The sequence below is a fragment of the Notechis scutatus genome, chromosome 12 (genome assembly GCF_049901735.1).
Source record: "Notechis scutatus isolate UNSWTSFEM ecotype Mainland chromosome 12, rNotScu1.2, whole genome shotgun sequence".
Classification (NCBI taxonomy): Eukaryota; Metazoa; Chordata; class Lepidosauria; order Squamata; family Elapidae; genus Notechis; species Notechis scutatus.
Window position 1 is genome coordinate 6,558,187 of NC_142020.1, and position 17,801 is coordinate 6,575,987.

The 17,801-nt window shown below is 40.5% G+C and overlaps 1 protein-coding gene across 7 annotated transcripts in view; it reads right to left on the reverse strand.

The window, feature by feature from the left end:
• Window positions 1-17,801, reverse strand: part of RBFOX1 (RNA binding fox-1 homolog 1) — a 1,983,080-nt gene that overhangs the window by 1,441,762 nt on the left and 523,517 nt on the right. For all 7 annotated transcript variants that reach the window (XM_087973167.1, XM_087973163.1, XM_087973165.1 and 4 more), the window contains exon 3: window positions 16,108-16,140. In XM_087973167.1, coding sequence (XP_087829293.1) covers window positions 16,108-16,140 — 33 coding nt within the window. The remainder of the gene's footprint in view (window positions 1-16,107; window positions 16,141-17,801) is intronic.

Below are 17,801 nucleotides of genomic sequence, written 5' to 3' on the forward strand. Positions count from 1 at the left end.
AATATATTCCACTGGCAACTTGGATATGAAATTTAAAAGCAACAAACAAGTAGCACAATGGACATATGTCAAATCTCATTTACAAAATGGCTGTGCACTTGATTCAAGAAACAAAATGCCATCATCACAGAGGGAAGTATATTGTTTTCACAAGTTTATTAAAGTAAAGGATGTATACATTGAATCTTGCTTAGTCTGTGGCTATCAATGATTTAATTGTCAATAAAAAAATGGGCTTCATAATTGAAAGAGTCTCCAAATTGCTATGATATGCATAACAAAAATGGAATGGATTGTCCAAATTGATGGAGCTATATTAATGAGCATTAAGTTCACATAAAATCTGCATGACCGTAAATCATCTGCCAGGCTGGCATTTCATAAGCTAGTATCCTGCTTTTAATTAAATCATTGACATCATCTGACAGTCTACAGAACTGCCGATAGGATCAATGCTTGTTATTTATTTATTTGATTGATTGATTAAACTTATATGTATGCCCATATACCCATATACCATATACTCACCTTGCTTAAGGTATCTCTAAGTGGCTTACAATCACTCATTAAAGGCTGCCCATATAAAGCATTAAAACTTTAAAACAATAAAGACATTACATTTAAATTAAAAAATAAAATTGACCAAGATAGAGAGGAAGGGAGGAGGTGGGAGGGGGTTTTATCTATTGGTAGTCCTTGACCTATGGCCACAATTGAGCCAAAAATTTCTGTTGCTAAGTGAGACAGTTGGTAAGTACATTTTGCCCCATTTTACAACCTTTAACAGATAACAGATAATCAGAGTTGGAAGGGGTCTTGTAGGTCATCTAGTCCAACCCTTTACCCAAGCAGGAGACCCCACACCATTTCTGACAGATGGCAATCCAGTCTCTTCTTGAAAGCCTCCAGTGATGAAGCTCCCACAACTTCTGAAGGCAACTTCTGTTCCATGGGTTGATTGTTCTCACTGTCAGAAAATGTCTCCTTATTTCCAGGTTGAATCTCTCCTTGTTCAGTTTCCATCCATTATTCTTTGTCTGGCCTTTGGGTGCTTTGGAAGATAGCTTGACCCCTTCCTTCTCTGTCAGCCCCTCAAATATTGGAAGACTGCTACCATGTCTCCTATGGTTCTTCTCTTCACTAGACTAGCCAGGCCCTGTTCCTGCAACCGTTCATCGTATGTTTTAGCCTCCAATCCCCTCATCATCCTGGTTGCTCTTCTCTGTACTTTTTCTAGAGTCTCAACATCTCTTTTTTATAGTGTGGTGACCAAAATTGGATGCAGTACTCTAGGTGTGGTCTTACTAAGGATGTATAGAGTGTTATTAGTGCGTCCCTTGATCTTGATTGTATCCCTCTGTTAATACAACTTAGGATTGCATTAACTTTTTTGGCTGATGCTGCACACTGCTGGCTCATATTTAATTGGTTGTCCACTAAGACTCCAAGATCCCTCTCACAATTACTGCTATTGAACCTGGTTTCACCCAGTCTATATGGGTACTTTTGGTTTTTCTTGCCTAAGTGTAGAACTTTACTTTTCTCTACACCGCATTTCATTTTGTTAAATATTTACCTGTCTTGCCACAGTTATTAAGTGAATTACTGTGGCTCTTAAGTTAGTAACATGGCTGTTCAGTGGGTCTGGATTCCCCAACGATTTTGCAAAAGGTTGTAAAAGAAGGTTATATGACCCCGGGACACTGCAACCATCATAAATATGAGTCAGTTGCCAGGTGTTTGAATTTTCAATTATGTGACCACAGAGACACTGCAATGGTCCTCAATGTGAAAAATGGTCATAAGTCACTTTTGTTCACTGCCATTGTAACTTCACATGGTCGCTAAATGAACTATTGTAAGTCCATTAATCACCTCCAGAATGACATGACCCCATTGGGCCCCAGGTTACTTGGCAGAGCCAGATCTTTGGACCTTTTCAGAAGGCTAAGATGGCAGGACAGATCTCACCTCTTGAGGGCACGATGTTCCAGAGGGTGGGAGCCACGGCAGAAAAGGCTCTAGACCCCACCAGCCAAAATTCCTTGACCAATGGAGTCTGCATTGGGTCCCTTCTGCCAGCGCAGGTGAGCTGGGCTGATCCCATCTTGGTGAGATAGTTCCTCAGATAACCTGGATCCATGCCATAATGTAAAAACCTGTTTATAGTGGGGTGCTTTTGGACAAATGTAGGGTATAGCCGTGGTGGCGCAGTGGTGTACTGCAGGCTACTTCTGCTGACTGCCGGCTGCCTGCAATTTGGCAGTTTGAATCCCACCAGGCTCAAGGTTGACTCAGCCTTCCATCCTTCCGAGGTGGGTCATATGAGGAGCCAGATTGTTGGGGGAAAGATGCTGACTCCGTAAACCACTTAGAGAGGGCTATAAAGCACTGTGAAGTGGTATATAAGTCTGTGCTATTGGTATAGGATTGGGTCAGGGGTGGGATGCAAATATTTTTACTATAAGTTCTGTGGGCATGGCCATATGATTGGGTGGGCGTGGCCTCTTTTTTTGCAGCATCCCCCACACTCCATTTTTTTGCCTCCTGGGCCTCGGGGAAGCCTCCTGCGAGGCTGTTTTTGCTCCCAGGAGGCTTCCCTGAGGTCCAGGAGACCAAAAACAGAGTGCGGGCGAAGCAGTAAGACAGCGAGGGGGATCCCGGCACAGCTGATTGTCAGAACAGCTGATCATCAGGAGGGGGAAAAGAACCGGTTTGGTCAAACCAGTAGCTGTTTTTTTACTACCAGTTTGATCGAACAGTAACATTTTTTACTACTGTTCACTCAAACCGGGCCAAACCGGTAGAATATCACCACTGGATTGGGTGCTATCAGGGGTGGGATTCAAAAATTTTAACAACCAGTTCTGTGGGCATGGCTTAGGTGGTGGGTGTGGCTTGGTGGTCATGTGACTGGCTGGGTGTGGCCAATTCAATATCACTCACATCGAGGCACGCATCTCCTTGCCTGGCCTCTCATGACTGTGGGGATGCTGCAACAGTCGTAAGTGTGAAAAATGGTCATAAGTCACTTTTTTCAGTGCCATTGTAACTTCAAACGGTCACTCCACACAAGTACCAGCAAAGGAAGGGAAAAAAATCTCCAGAGAAGTTCCTGAGACAGGAAGTCTAGTCCTGCCAAGAATGTAATAAAGGTTAATGGAGAGGCAGTTTCTATAAGCAACACCAGAATGTTTCCTTCCTGCCTTCCTTACAGGATTAGCCCAGTAATTTCTTCTAACAACCGGTTCTCCGAATTGCTTAGAATGTTAACATCCGGTTCTAGCGAATAGGTGCGAACCTGTAGAATTCCACTCCTGTGTGCTATGAGTGACCCTGTGCCATCACTACAACTGTGGGGATTATGTATTTGTTTGTTGGTTTGTTGGTTTATCTATTACCTTTTAAAACCACCTATCTTTCTCACAGGGACACTGAGTGATGTACAAAGAATTGGGATTCCTGGTGAGATGGTGAGTAAGTCTTCTTTTCTCACCTTTTACATCCAACACATCCATCTTCATCTGTTGACCTAAACTGGGGATCTCCAAACTTGGCAACTTTAAGATTTATGCACTTCAACTCCCAGAATTCCTCAGCTGAGGAATGTTCGGCTGAGGAATTCTGGAAGTTGAAGTCAAGGAGTCTTAAAGTTGCCAAGTTTGGAGACTCCTGACCTAAACAATGGAAAGCTCAGAACAGGAAATGAGACTCAGTTAAGGACATGGTGGGAACAAAGCCTAGGCATATCTTGATTAAATTGCAAAGCCAAACAGGGTAGAAAAAAGGTAAGTATAATTGTATTCTATTATGCAAATATTTTGCTGCCTTACCCTCACTCTTAACTTTAAAAAAATGCTAAAATATTTCTTACATCTCTTGAGTTTTCAGCTTCTCCTTATGGGGCCTAATTTTTCACAAAGATACATACAGTCCTGACATCTTAATACTTCTGGAATATATATATTTTCTCTTCAAAAGAATGAATGAATAGGCATTGATTAAAGGAACCGTTCTAAAGTTCTTGTCTACCCATCTTAAAACCATATTCAAAGCAGAAAAAAACTGCACGACATTCAGAAATGAGCCATACAACTATCAACAGAGATTGAACTATGTGTCACTGAAGAATTCTGGTTAATTAACTGTGTTCCACTTCCAAATTCCCACAATAAGAAATGTGATCAGCTGCAGTGCTCATATTCCAAACATGTATAACATAAGGTAACAGTAGGTTTACTGACCATTCAATGTTACAATGGTGCTGAAAATGATGATTTATGGCCGCTTCTCACACTTATGACCGTTGTGGCATCCTCATGGTCACATGATCAAAATTTGGACCATTGGCTACTGGCATGTACTTATGACAGTTGCATTGTCCTGGGGTCACGTGATCACCATTTGCAACCTTCTGACAAGCAAAGTCAATGGAGAACCCAGGTTCATTTAACAACCATGGTAGTAATTTAACAACTGCAGCAAGAAACTTAACAACCATGGCAAGACAGTTTGTAAAAACTCACTTAGCAACTGTCTTGCTCAGCAATGGAAATTTTGGGCTCAATTGTGGTCATAAGTTGAGGACTAGCTGTAGTAAATTTTTAACATCCGAGCAGGAAGCCTTCTTGAAGGGGCTACTATAGAGACCATTATTTCTGAGGTTGTAAAAAAGGATACAGATACAGCTTAACAGAGTTGGAAGAGACCTTGTAGTTCATCTAGTCCAGCCCCCTGCTCAAGGTCATGCCCGTCGGAGTCTGAATCCGAGGAGGAAGCCGGACAGCTGACAGAGAGTGGGAGTGTGGCTCTGTTGGCTGTGGAGGAGGCTGGGGAAGGGCAAAGTCCAACTGGGCAGAGCGGAGAGACGTAGAACAAGGGAGTGGGAGGAGTTCAGAGGAAGACCCAGGCCCACCCCCTCTTCATTCTGGGGCACGCAGGGAGGAATGGAGAAGAGAGCAACGTGGGTTGCATGGCTTACAGGGGAGGAAAGGGCCCTGATTCCCTTCATTAGCTGCACCTGGGAAGTTGATAAGAAAGGCAGGCTGCATGCGGCAAGCTATTGGGAGCAAACGTGACTTTATCTTGTATCATTATGGCTTATCTGTGTTCCTGGTGTCTTCCCAACTTTGTGAGTTTTGTCATGCCTTCAAGTCTGAAATTCTTGCTCCTGCCCTGCCAAACTAATTACTTCAGTTTGGCTTGTTTGGACTTTAAGTTACAGTTTGTGTTGCTCATGTGTTGGACTTAATTTTCTGCAGTCAAAGACTGTTCCTGGAAGAGTTTTTCTCCAGACAGAAGGTAACCTGGACATTGGAGACAAAGTTTGAGATAATAAAGGGACTTTTATTGCTTATCTGACTGTGTTGCATTTATGCCATGCCCTGGGTCATCACACCAAGCAGGAGACCCTACATGATGTTTCACAGATGGCAGTCCAGTCTCTTCTTGAAAGCTTCCAGTTATGAAGTTCCCAAAACTTCCAAAGGCAACTTCTGTTCCATGGGTTGATTGCTCTCACTGTCAGAAAATTTCTCCTTATTTCCAGGCTGAATCTCTCTTTGACCAGTTTCCATCCATTGTTCCTTGTCTGACCTTCAGGTGCTTTGGAAAATAGCTTGAACCTCCTCCTCCTCTTTGTGGCAGCCCCTCAAATATTGAAAGACTGCTCTCATGTCTCCCCTGGTCCTTCTCTTCACTAGACTAGCCATGCTCAGTTCCTGTAACCATTCTTCATAAATGTTGCTATCCTCATCAGATCATGCAGCCCAGTAGGACTGATTTGGGGGGATGAAATTAGTTTGGATCTGGAAGGTATATAAAATGTTAATGTTGGAAGTTAGTGGGAAATTTATTCACCAACATGGACCAATGCTAAAAAGTTCCATGAAGGTGGAAGAAAAGGTGTAAAGGTATTGGAGGCTACAGGTGCAATGTCAGTGTTGTCCATCTATGACTTCACAGGTCTATTCTAATGAAATTATGTGGTGTTAGGCAGTAGAAGCACACAAGCCAGCCCCAAATCTGAATGGAATCATTAGTACTGTTTGACAACTCAATTTGACTTAAGTTGTCAAATTCAGTAATTGAACCCCCTAACTGATTTGATTGGAGCTGTTCATTCAGTTTGGAAAAAGCCACTTTTGTGCATGGCCAAGTATGCAGTCAATCATCCCATCAATGCAAAAGCACCCAGTTCATCAAAACATTGTATTGATTCGGTGATACAATTGGAAGAGATAATTTACTGAATCACATTCAAATTGAACGTTTGGATCGAAGTTTTGTCCGTTCCTATCACCCGTTGCCTCTAACTTCCCACTCACTTGGCCAAGATGATGCAGGCATGCTTGTGTTTTTTCAGGATAGACAACTAGATACAGCAATTTCTGTTGAAGTGGGAATCTTGTGCTTAAAGCGGACAAATTACTCTGTTATAGCAGCTCCTACCCACTAGTAGCCGGCTTGTTCCAGAATATAATAGAATAGAATAGGATATTAGAAAGAAGAAGAGAATAGAATAGAATATTGGAATAAAGAATAAAATAGAATAGAATAGAACGGAATATTAGAAAGAAGAAGAGAAGAGAATATGGGAATGAAGAAGAGAAGAGAAAAGGATATTGGAATAAAGAATAGAACAGAATACAATGGAATGGAATGGAATAGAATAGAATGGAACATTGGAATGAAGAATAGAAAGAAGAAAAGAAAAGAGAAGAGAATATTGGAATAAAGAATAAAATAGAATAGAATGGAATGGAATAGAATATTGGAATGAAGAATAGAATAGAATAAAATAGAATAGAATAGAATAGAATAGAATAGAATAGAATAGAATAGAATAGATAATAATTTTATTGTCACTTTGAATGTACGCTAATCGGTATACATTAAAATGAAATTTTGTTGCATACAGCTCTCAAAGGGTCACCACCTCCAATATACATTCCCAACTGCAGTTTCCAAGTCTTCAAATCACTCCTGAGTTGTTTGCACTAGAGCAGGGGTGTCCAACTCACATCGTCACGGCAGCGTCACGTGACGTATCATGACTTTTTTCCCCCTTCGCTAAACTGAGCATGGGCGGGGCCAGCATGTGACACCTCCAGCCCATGAGCCAGGAGTTTGACGCCCCTGCACAAGAGCAATCTACTTGAGCAGTAATGCCAAGTGTTCCCAGAGCACAAGGATTTCCTGCTTTTTTAAAAAAAGTAAGATGAAGCAATTGAAGACAAAAGTCTTCTGGCCATGCTCTTCACTTACTGATTAAGCAGGCATCATCAATCCAGATGGACCTCCAACCCAACTCAAGGACTTCCTTTGGGGAGAGCGGAAGGAGTGACTTTATCCTAAGAGCAGAATAAGCCAGAAGCTGAAAAGAGCCGAAACATTTTGTTTCACACTTTATATAATACAGTATATGGAGTAGTTGCCCCTGTGATTTTGGAGAGACAGAAACTACAGGACTTCTTCTTTGTTGATCCTTTTATGGAGACATCTGAACCGTAGAATCATAGCAAGGGACTTCGGAGGTCGCCTTCTCCAGTCTGGAGCTACTTCTGAGTAGTTTCATTGTGCCTCACCTATAGTCTAGGGAGAATCTTGCCAAACTAAAGCAACCATTTGCATCATTAAAGATACCCTCTGAGAATTCCTAGGGAGGAACCTTCTTAACTATCTTCCTCCTGGACTAGCTATCTAATCTTTTGCCCTTTGGAATGCAATCCTTCCCTCTTGGGAATCCAGACTTCATTCCACCCCAGCAGCAGTGGTGAAGGGGTCAGACTAGAGATTAGGGAGACCTAGGCTCCAGGCCATCTTTAGCTCTTTGTATGCCTCTAAGCCAATCAATCTTTCGCAGCACAATCTATCTCTGATATGGCTGGGGTGTGGGAATGGTGGGGGAAGTCTAGCATCCTATGACATAGAAGAAGAAAGATGGAATACAAAATCTAGCAAATGAACTCTTCTCATGCATGTTCTAATTGATGGCTGTCCCTGAAATTCAAAGGTTGCATTACTCTTGCCTGGAAGAAATTATTGTCAACGTACACATTTAAGAAGAAGCATGCATATCCCCACCCTTCTACAGTATTTTGCAGAATAGTTGTCAGTTGTGTCGGTTTTTAAAAAGCAAGTGTCGCTGCATTAAAATGATGATTAGAAGTGAAACACTTCTAATCATCATTTTAATGCAGTGACACTTGCTTTTGACATTTCTAAAAGCATGCTTCTTCTTAAATTTGACCTACTGCTTCAGAACAAGGATAGGTACTCCCCCTCTGCGTGTGTGTGTGTGTGTGTTTTATTGAATGGCATTTCTGGATAAACAAAGTGCACCCTGATAACATGCTTATAACTAGTCTGTACTACAAGCACCCTTTGCACTGAAAATCGTGAGCCAGAGGGAAGCCTGCCATGGGAGCTGAATAAATCCATCAATCTCTGTTTCTCACTTTCAAAACCATATGCTCGGTATGGCCAACTGCCATATCAGTTGGTGAATTTGAAGGAAAAGAAAGGTAGGGTGATGGAGCAGGAGGAAGGCTTAAAACATTTGCAAGCATCTTTGTACTCATTTCTGTTAGACCATACTTTTCTACAAATCACGTTTCCGTGATAAGAGCATGGTGGGGTGATTATTTTACTCTAAAGAGGACTAATTAATATGCATATGTTTTCAAATGCAAATTGTATGACACCTTTTGGAAAAAAAAATATAAAACCTGCTATACAAATGCCTTCAGGTTTGAGAAGTATGAATTAAATGTGGACAGATTACTTCTCCAGAATTAGCTTGTAGTCTAAACTGATGCCTTAGCCTATTGATTGAACTGGGCATTCACTTGAAATCAGAATATAGATGGGTTGGAAACTAGAAGACAGCAACAGCACTTAGACTTATATACCACTTTACAGTGTTTTATAACCCGCCCTAAGTGGTTTACAGTGTCAACATATCACCCCCAACAATCAGAAGTAGCCTGCAGTACTGCATTCTAACCGCTGCACCACCACAGCTCCTAAATCAAGGACCACCTGTATTGAATGGGGATGAAAGCCAAACGAAGGTGTTATACTGAGCTACCTTGAGTAGCAAAAGCACTTAGACTTATATACCACTTCATAGTGCTTTACAGCCCTCTCTAAGTGGTTTACAGAGTCAGCCTCTTGCCCCCCACAACAGTCTGGGTCCTCATTTTACCAACCTCAGAAGGATGGAAGGCCGAGTAAACCTTGAGCCTGGTGAGATTTGAACTGCCAAATTGCAGGCAACCAGCAGGCAGCAGAAGTAGCCTGCAGTACCGCACTCGAACCACTGCGCCACCACGGCTCATCAGTTCTAGTCCTACTTTAGGCACAAAGTCAGCTGGGTGACTTGGGCTGGTTCCCCTCTGTCAGTCCTAAGAAGAGCAAGTCAAGAGAAAACTATAATCTTGCCAAGAAAACTTCAGAGACTTGTCAAGGGAGTTGCCAGGAGCCAAGACTCACTTTAAAGTACCTCCTCCCCACAAAAAAAACCCCCAATTTGTGAACGCAAATTGAGTTTAGTTTAGCCTAGGATTAAGTTTAACTAGCTGTGTGAACAATTTATTACTCAGAAACCATGGGTAGAAATTGGATTATGTTTCTTATGAGAAAATTCTTACTCCATCACCCTCATTAATTTTCATTAATGGTCATGAGGGTTAGCGATCTCAAGAAGATGGAATCCACCCAACTCAAGGGTATTCAGGCATGAGGTGCCAAACTAAGATGCAAAATCCATTTGCTTCCAAAATACATGAGTTCTAGCTTAGACAGCAACTATATTCCATAAAACCTTTCTCTCTGTACCCGAACTAAGCAGAATAATATGTGAACTTTGTTTGTTTGACTGGACATCAAGATAAGGTCCATGGTCTGTCTGATGCAGAAGTGGTCTACTCTGTAGCAATCACCATCACAGCTTCTCTCTGAAAAGCACATCAGGTAGGATTATGGAACGTAGAACCATAGGGCTGAAAGAGATTTTTTGGAAGTCTTCTTATCCCAACCCCTGTTCAGTGCAGGAGACCTCATATCACCCCAATCAAACAGTTGTCCAATCTATTTGTGAAAGCACCCACATCGCTAGAAGGCAAGCTAGTCCATTGATTAATCGTTCTCACTTGTCAGAACATTTCTGCTTAGTTCTAGGTTGGATCTCTCATTAACTAGCTTCCACCTATTACTTCTTGTCCTTCCATCTAGTGCTTTGGAGAGTAAGTCAATCCTTTCTTCTCTGTGATAGCCCCTCAAATGCTAGAAGATGTTCAATCAGCCTCCAGATCCCTAATCTTCCTTGTTGCTCTTCTCTGCACTCTTCCTAGGGCCTCAGATTCTTCCTGCTATCTTGGTGACCAGAACTGATACAGTTCTAGATTGATTTGTGTGTGCGTGTGTGTGTGTAACTGAGGTGGTATCCAGCCAGTTCTGACCAGTTCTGGAGAACCGGTTGCGGAAATTTTGAGTGGTTCAGAGACCTGGCCAATCCCACCTCTGACTGGCCCCGCCAACCCCATCTATTCTCTGCCTCCCATCGAGTCCCAGCTGATCGGCTGGGCTTTCTTGGGTTGCCCTGCACAGGAGAACGAAGCTGGAAAGCAGATTAGTGGGGTGGGAAGGGAATGGTATACACGGGAATACAGTATCCTTCCCGTGCCACGCTCACCAAGCCATGCCCGCCACGCCATGCCACACCCATCACACCACGCCATGCCCACCAAGCCACGCCCACAGAACCTGTAGTGGGAAAAAAATTGAATACCACCACTGGTGTGCAGTTTATATACTGTATAAAGTTATAGCCTTTCATTGTATGTGTGTATGTGAATAAATATATATGAATAAAACTATGTATGCATGCATGCATGTACTAATAGTTTCATTCATATATCATTCTAGGTTAGCCTAGATTTAGTTTGGCTGTGCAAAGTGTCACCCGTGGATACAAGACAGCAATTTGATCCCCATTCAATATGCTGATGGATAGCAGGAATGAATCTGCTTGATTGCTTAAGGTTGCCAATTATCACCCTGCAGATAACAAACGGCCAACTTCCAACCTGCCCAGAAGTCCATTTTGTAATGGCTTTAACATGCTCCATTAAGTGTATTATTGTACAAGAGAGCTGAGCCGTTTGTGGTAACCATTTTTTATTAGGATCCATATGCATGAGATTATAATCTTTTTTTATTTAAAAAAAGGACATAGTCATTTGAATATTTGCAAAGGGAAGGACATTGAAAAATATGCAGCATGGCACAGGCAGATATCATTTTTAGAGCTCCTCTCCGTTGTTACCTGCCCATTAAAAAAAAAAATCTCATTCTGAGAGGCTGTGGGGAGAAAAATGGAAAGGAGGGGCTTTCATGTCATTTGAATGGGAAGAAGCAAGAAATCAACACATCGGTGTAGGAAACAAACATTCCCAAGTCCCCCAAAGTGCTTTTCCAAAAGGCAAAAAGCAGCAGGCTGGGGAATTCTGGGAATTGAAGTCCACCCATCTGAACTCCATTGCTGATGTTGAGAAACACTGACCTGACACGTCCTAGCAAAGGGGTCTTCAAATTTGACAGTTTTAAGACTTGTGGACTTCAACTCCCAGAATTCCTCCTCCAGTCTTGTTAGCTCAGGAATTCTGGGAATTGAAGTCCACAAGTCTTAAACTTGCCAAGTTTGAAGACCCTTCTCCTAGCATATCAATAGGGGTGGGATGCTACCAGTTCGATCCGGTTCTATAGAACCTGTAGCTGCAAAGAGCAGCTGACATTGAACTGGTTCGGTGTTTGGCCCACCTGCCTGCCTGGGCTCTAGGCTGTCCTTTATTGCCTGCTTTTTCCTCCTCAGCTGTTGAAAAAGCAGGAAACAAGAGGATTTTCAAATGCTGTGCACCGGAGCACAGTGCTTGTCAGCTGTCCAGGCAGCACAGCTGATGATTTCTTGCAAACTCTGCACACACGATTGTCCCCAGTTCGGAGAATGGCAAATCGCTCCACTGGCTGGTCCCTCCTCTCCCTGCCCACTCACTCCTTACCTGGCATGTGAGCCATCCAACTTGCCTGATTTGGTAAGTTGCTATTTTTCCTCCCCCCCCACCACCATTGGTTGTTCTGCTCTGCCAAGAGATTTAGATTAGCTAGAAAGCAGGAAATCATTGGATTTCTTGCTTTCTAACTAATCTAAAAGCAGAGCCGAACCTTCCTTAGGACTGAAGCTTTTCAGTGCAGACTCAGATAGCTGATTGCAGATAGATAGAACTCTAAGTGAATCTGTGATTCTGTGAGCAAATCAATCTGCCTGCCTGCTTTGCCTGCTTTTGGGTAAAAGTTGTTCTTTCTTTATAAAAAAAAAATCAATATTAACATAAATATTTATAATATTTACATACAAGCCATGACCACCCTGTTACATGACCACCAAACTACACCCACAAATTAGGCCACACCCAGAGAACCAATTGTTAAGACATTTGAATCCCACCCCTGCATATCAAGGTTACAAAATGAGGGGTGACACGAGGTTTCTGATCAACATCCAAGCCTAGTTTTTTTTTTCTTGACACAAACCCTTTCTTCTCAAATCAAGCCATTTTAATTCTATTTCCTTCTTCCTGCTGAGAAACGAGAATTATCTCTACCAAGAGATCATTTCCCCTGTGGTGACTTTAAGATTTCAGGAGTGTTCAGATGTCAAATTTAACTTGCACGTACTTGGCCAGAAGAAAGCAAGCAGTGTGATTCTGCCAGGACTCTGAAATCAGGATGCAGGGAGTGGGGAATTGGATGCTTTTTAACTCAATGTACAGGATTCGGTCAAAACCCCTGATTTGAGCACTCTGCCAAAGCAAAGATGCAATCACAGATTACTTTTATTTTCATCTCCGCGCTATTCAATTTAGTGAGCATTCATGCTTGCAAGGCAGACAGGTTTGAAATCTTAAAAAACAGCACTTTCAAGTTGAGTGTAAGTGAATTAGATTGTCATCCCTTGCCCGATGCAAATGAACTTCTGTCCTCATTCTTTAAAGCAACTAGCCAAGTTTATCTATTCTCTTTAATAATGCAATTTAATTTACCAAAGGTTCCTATTAAAAATTTATCTGACTGCAGCAGTTGGAGTCACCTAGACATATTGTTATAGTTAAAAATTAGCTTTAGTGAACATTGCAAATTTCCTACTGTGAAGCTGAGCCTCGCTTCGTATGGAAAAAGCTCTCTGGGCCATCAACTGGTATTACATTTAAAACAAAGGAGTCTAGGCTCACTGAAAAAAAATGTGATTATTAAAAAGGCATCACAACTAGGAGCGTGGAGCTATGATGAATTAATTGCACTGCAGATGACAAGCAGGCTGTGGAAAGAGTTCTCTAATGCTTCAGGAGTTCCATGCATTTAAGAATACATGTACTATAAAGAAAATCTAGAAATGTGTTATTATATATGTTGAGAAAGGAAAGAATCCTCCGTGTGTAAAAAATGGAAAGAGATATCAACTCCCACAAGGGAAGAACGGATGGAAAAAGTGATGGAGTTGGTAAAGCTAATTGTTTTAATTAAAGAGAAGAACTTATCCAATTTTTTTTCCACTTGGAAACTGTTCCTGGGTTTTATGTTTGCAAGAGAAAAACTTTGATCTTTAATACCTAGATAAACTTTGTTGCTGTAGAAATGGCTTATAGAAATGTAAAGCAGTTAAACCAGAGATATATTTATTGGGAATTATACCAGAAATATACAATAAAGAATTGAAATATTTGATTGCAAATGTTTTAACAGCGGCTAGAATTGTATTTGCTAAGAATTGGAAAAATGAAAAAATACCTATGCAGGAGGAATTTATTAAGAAAATTATGGCCTGTGCTGAAATGAGTAAATTGACATTTGAAATTAGAGAACAAGAAGATAAAAATTTTTATATGATATGGGATTTATTTTATCAATAGTTAGACAAAAAGACATGGTAATGAAATAGACTAGGAAATTTCATAATAGAAGACTAATAGATTGGTGTAGAATACAATACAAAAATATATAACCATTGGATGAATGCATAATATAAAGTTATAATAAAATCTAGAATATCTCATATAAAATGATGGAACAATAGTTTAGTCAAATGAATGATTAATAACTGATAAATATATAAGCATATGTTACATTGACAATGTGAGAACCTATACAACCCATGAGTAAGGACTATGAAAGGATAGCACAAAAGATTTGTTACCAACTGACACACTGTGTGTATATAACTGGAAGATGGTTTTATGTTTTTATGTTTTGTCTGTATATGTTTGTCTTAAAAAATAATATATATATATATATACATTGCATATATATATATGAAATGTAAAGCAGAAAGTTGAGATTGCAGCAGTATTTTGTGTTCTACTGCACTGAAAAGAGTTGGAAATAATGCTTTCTCTTTCTTTCTACTTTCCCCCTTTTCTCTCTAATCTTTATTTTTATTTATATTTTATACTATAATAAAAAACCTCCCTTTTTATGACCCTGTAGTTCGGGGTAGAGTAGGGGTGACTGAATGGAGCTGAGCATTTACTGGCTGGATGTTCTTCCTGACTCCTATGTGAAGTTCACAGCAGATGTTTTTTTCTTTGCGCCCTGAGAGAGAAACATCTGCCGCTACCTAGGATTGAACACTCAACTTTCCAACACTCAACTATCACACCACTCATTTTTGATACTACAATAAACTCTAATAAAACTAAAGTAAAAATACATGGGATAATATATTAGATAGAAATGCAAGTAGACTCACTGCCAAGTTCCCATTTGTCAGCAGGTTGTTATTTTCCAGTGATTAAGAAACAGAGGAAGTTATGCAGGTAAAAACAAGCATCAGGTATGATAAAAAATTCTAGACCAATGTTTTGGAATCTCAGCAACTTTAAGATGCATGGACTTCAACTCTCAGAATCCCCCAATCTAGACATTTTAAAGTACCAGTAAAGGAGAATATTTGTACCTCAGGGTTGAAATAAGGGTTTTTTGGTGCTCCCTTGATAGTTTTCTTGTAGACGTTTCATGACCCAACTAGGTAATATCATCTGTTTTTCGGGTAATGAAACCTCTGCAAGAAAACAACCAAGCTCGGAGACCACCAAGAACTCCACTTCTTCAATTTGCTGAGATTGAGAATACTGGTCTAAACAGCCAACGATGTTCTATATTTTATTCCCTATAAATGAGACAGCTTGTAAAAATACATTCTTGTGCAGAAGAACAAAATACCACCAAAACAAATTGGAACAGAAGTGGCCAACTTTTAAACCGTAAGGCATTCCATTTTCTCATGGGTAATTTCTTTTGGAAGTTCGCCCACTGTGGAGGTGTAATAGAAGTAAGTGGAGGTGGATTTCTGATGAGTGAAATGATCACTAGCAGAGGGATTTTAAGATTATGCCAGTCACAACTAAATCAAGGAGCCATATAAGATTAAGCTAACAGCCACACACTGCTCTAAGAGCTACAAATGGCCAACCCAAAATTAGGAATATAATGAAGACCAAGCCAGTCTTCCAGCATTGATGGTGGATTATTCTAGTAAATGCAAGGAAATAAATACCAGGAAAACAGAAACCACACACCTTTCCCAAATGCAATTAAGCACTCATTTTGTCAATATATCTATATCGACATAAAAGAAATATACCTGTTCCCTCCACAATTATGCTTGCTATATAATAAGCCAGACTCTGCACTCTTTATGGACTTGAAACATCTAAAAGAATGCCTTAGGTTTCCTAAAAAGTTTGATTTTTCCAACAAATGTCATATTATGTAATATAATAATGTTCATTTAGTTATGGAAAGGAAAAAAAGTACCATGAACTGTGACCTATTATTATTATTATTTAAATAAATGATTAAAAGATCAAAGATGGACAGCCAGAAAGAAAAATCCATAAATTATGGTAAAATAATTTCACAAATCAGTTAAAGAACCACTCACTCCAAATTTTGCAGACCAACAATGAATATTCCATAACTTACAAGCAATACTGCTTACACAATTAGGAAAGAGCATACTTCCAGCCAAGCCAAAGCAGAAAATCCTACCTCTATGTTGTTTGTCATCAGCATTGTCAAAGCCTGCAAATGATAAGAAAGAAAATCATCACATCAGCATTGATCAGAGAAATGACTAATTCCATTAATTACTTATTTTAAAGTAACAAACATCACTTGCAGGTTACAGCTAGCAGGTAATTCACAGCAATAGGGAAGCTAAGACAGAAACATATCTATTTGGAGATTCTCAATCATCCAGGTCATGGTTGTCCCAAAAGTGCTTTTCCAAAAGACAACTGAACTTTCTTGGTTTGTTTTCCACCCCCCCCTGTAAAAACATTTCACTTCTTATCCAAGAAGTTTCTTCAGTTCTATTCAGTTGTGTACTGGTCTTCAGAACTGAAGAAGCTTCTTGGATAAGAAGCGAAATGTTTTCAAAGGAAACACCAAGAAAACCCAACTGCCTTTTGGTAAAGCACCTTTGAGAGAAAGTAGAAACAGTTTATTTCGATTTTTGATTTGAATATGAAAACTTCTAACTTTTTGAAAGAGCAATGTGAATTTGCTAAAGTAAAATGTATAAGAAAAGACCCAATAAATAAATAGCTTTACTTGCATTGCATATTTAGATCTGTCATGTCTCAATACAAGGCATCAGGCATTTGAATATCATAGCTACTTTAGAGCATGAGAAATCAATCCATCCAAAGCATTTTGTTATCTAAGAGAAGATATTGTTCACTTCCATACCCTTCCAGCTCCTCTTCCGCAACTCAACTATCCTGACAATTAAGACAGGCAACGTAGAGTTAGTCCATGACATACACCTGTTTGTTTAACAATGTTTCAAAGTTACAATGGCACCGAAATAGTGACTTAGAATCAGTCCTTGCAACTTACGACTGGTGCAGCATCACACAGCCTCATGACCAAAATTTGGTTGCTTGGCAACCAACTTGTATTGAGTTGCAGCATCCCTAAAGCATGGAAGAGCTTTTACATGGAGGGTTAATCCATGTACTCCCCACTTATCTGAAATTTTACAGGTTCTCCTGCTTTGAGCAGAGGGCTGGACTAGAAGACCTCCAAAGTCCCTTCCAGCTCATTCATTCTATTCTGTTCTATCATTACAGATTAACAGAGTTGGAAGGGACCTTGTAGGTCATCTAGTCCAACGCCCTGCCCAAGCAGGAGACCCTATATCATTTCTGACAGATGGCAATCCAGTCTCTTCTTGAAAGCTTCCAAGGATGAAATTCCTATAACTTCTGAAGGCAACTTCTGTTCCATTGGTTGATTGTTCTCCCTGTCAGAAAATTCCTCCATATTTCCAGGTTGAATCTCTCCTTGATCAGTTTCCATCCATTGCTCCTTGTCTGGCTTTGGGGTGCTTTGGAGAATAGCTTGACTCCTTCCTTCTCTCTGTGTTAGCCCCCTAAATATTGGAAGACTGCTCTCCTGTCTCCTCTGGTCCTTCTCTTCCCTAGACTAGCCAGGCCCACTTCCTGCAACCATCCATCGTATGTTTTAGCCTCCAATCCCCTAATCATCTTGGTTGCTCTTCTCTGCACTCTTTTTTATAGTGTGGTGATCTGGGTCACCTGATCACCATGTTGGGGGGGGGGGGGCAAACAAAGTCAATGGGAGGGATCCAGATTTACATAGAACAACTGCAGTAATTCACTTAACCATGGCACAAAGTCATAAAATCAGGAACGAATCTCTTCATATCTACCTTGCTT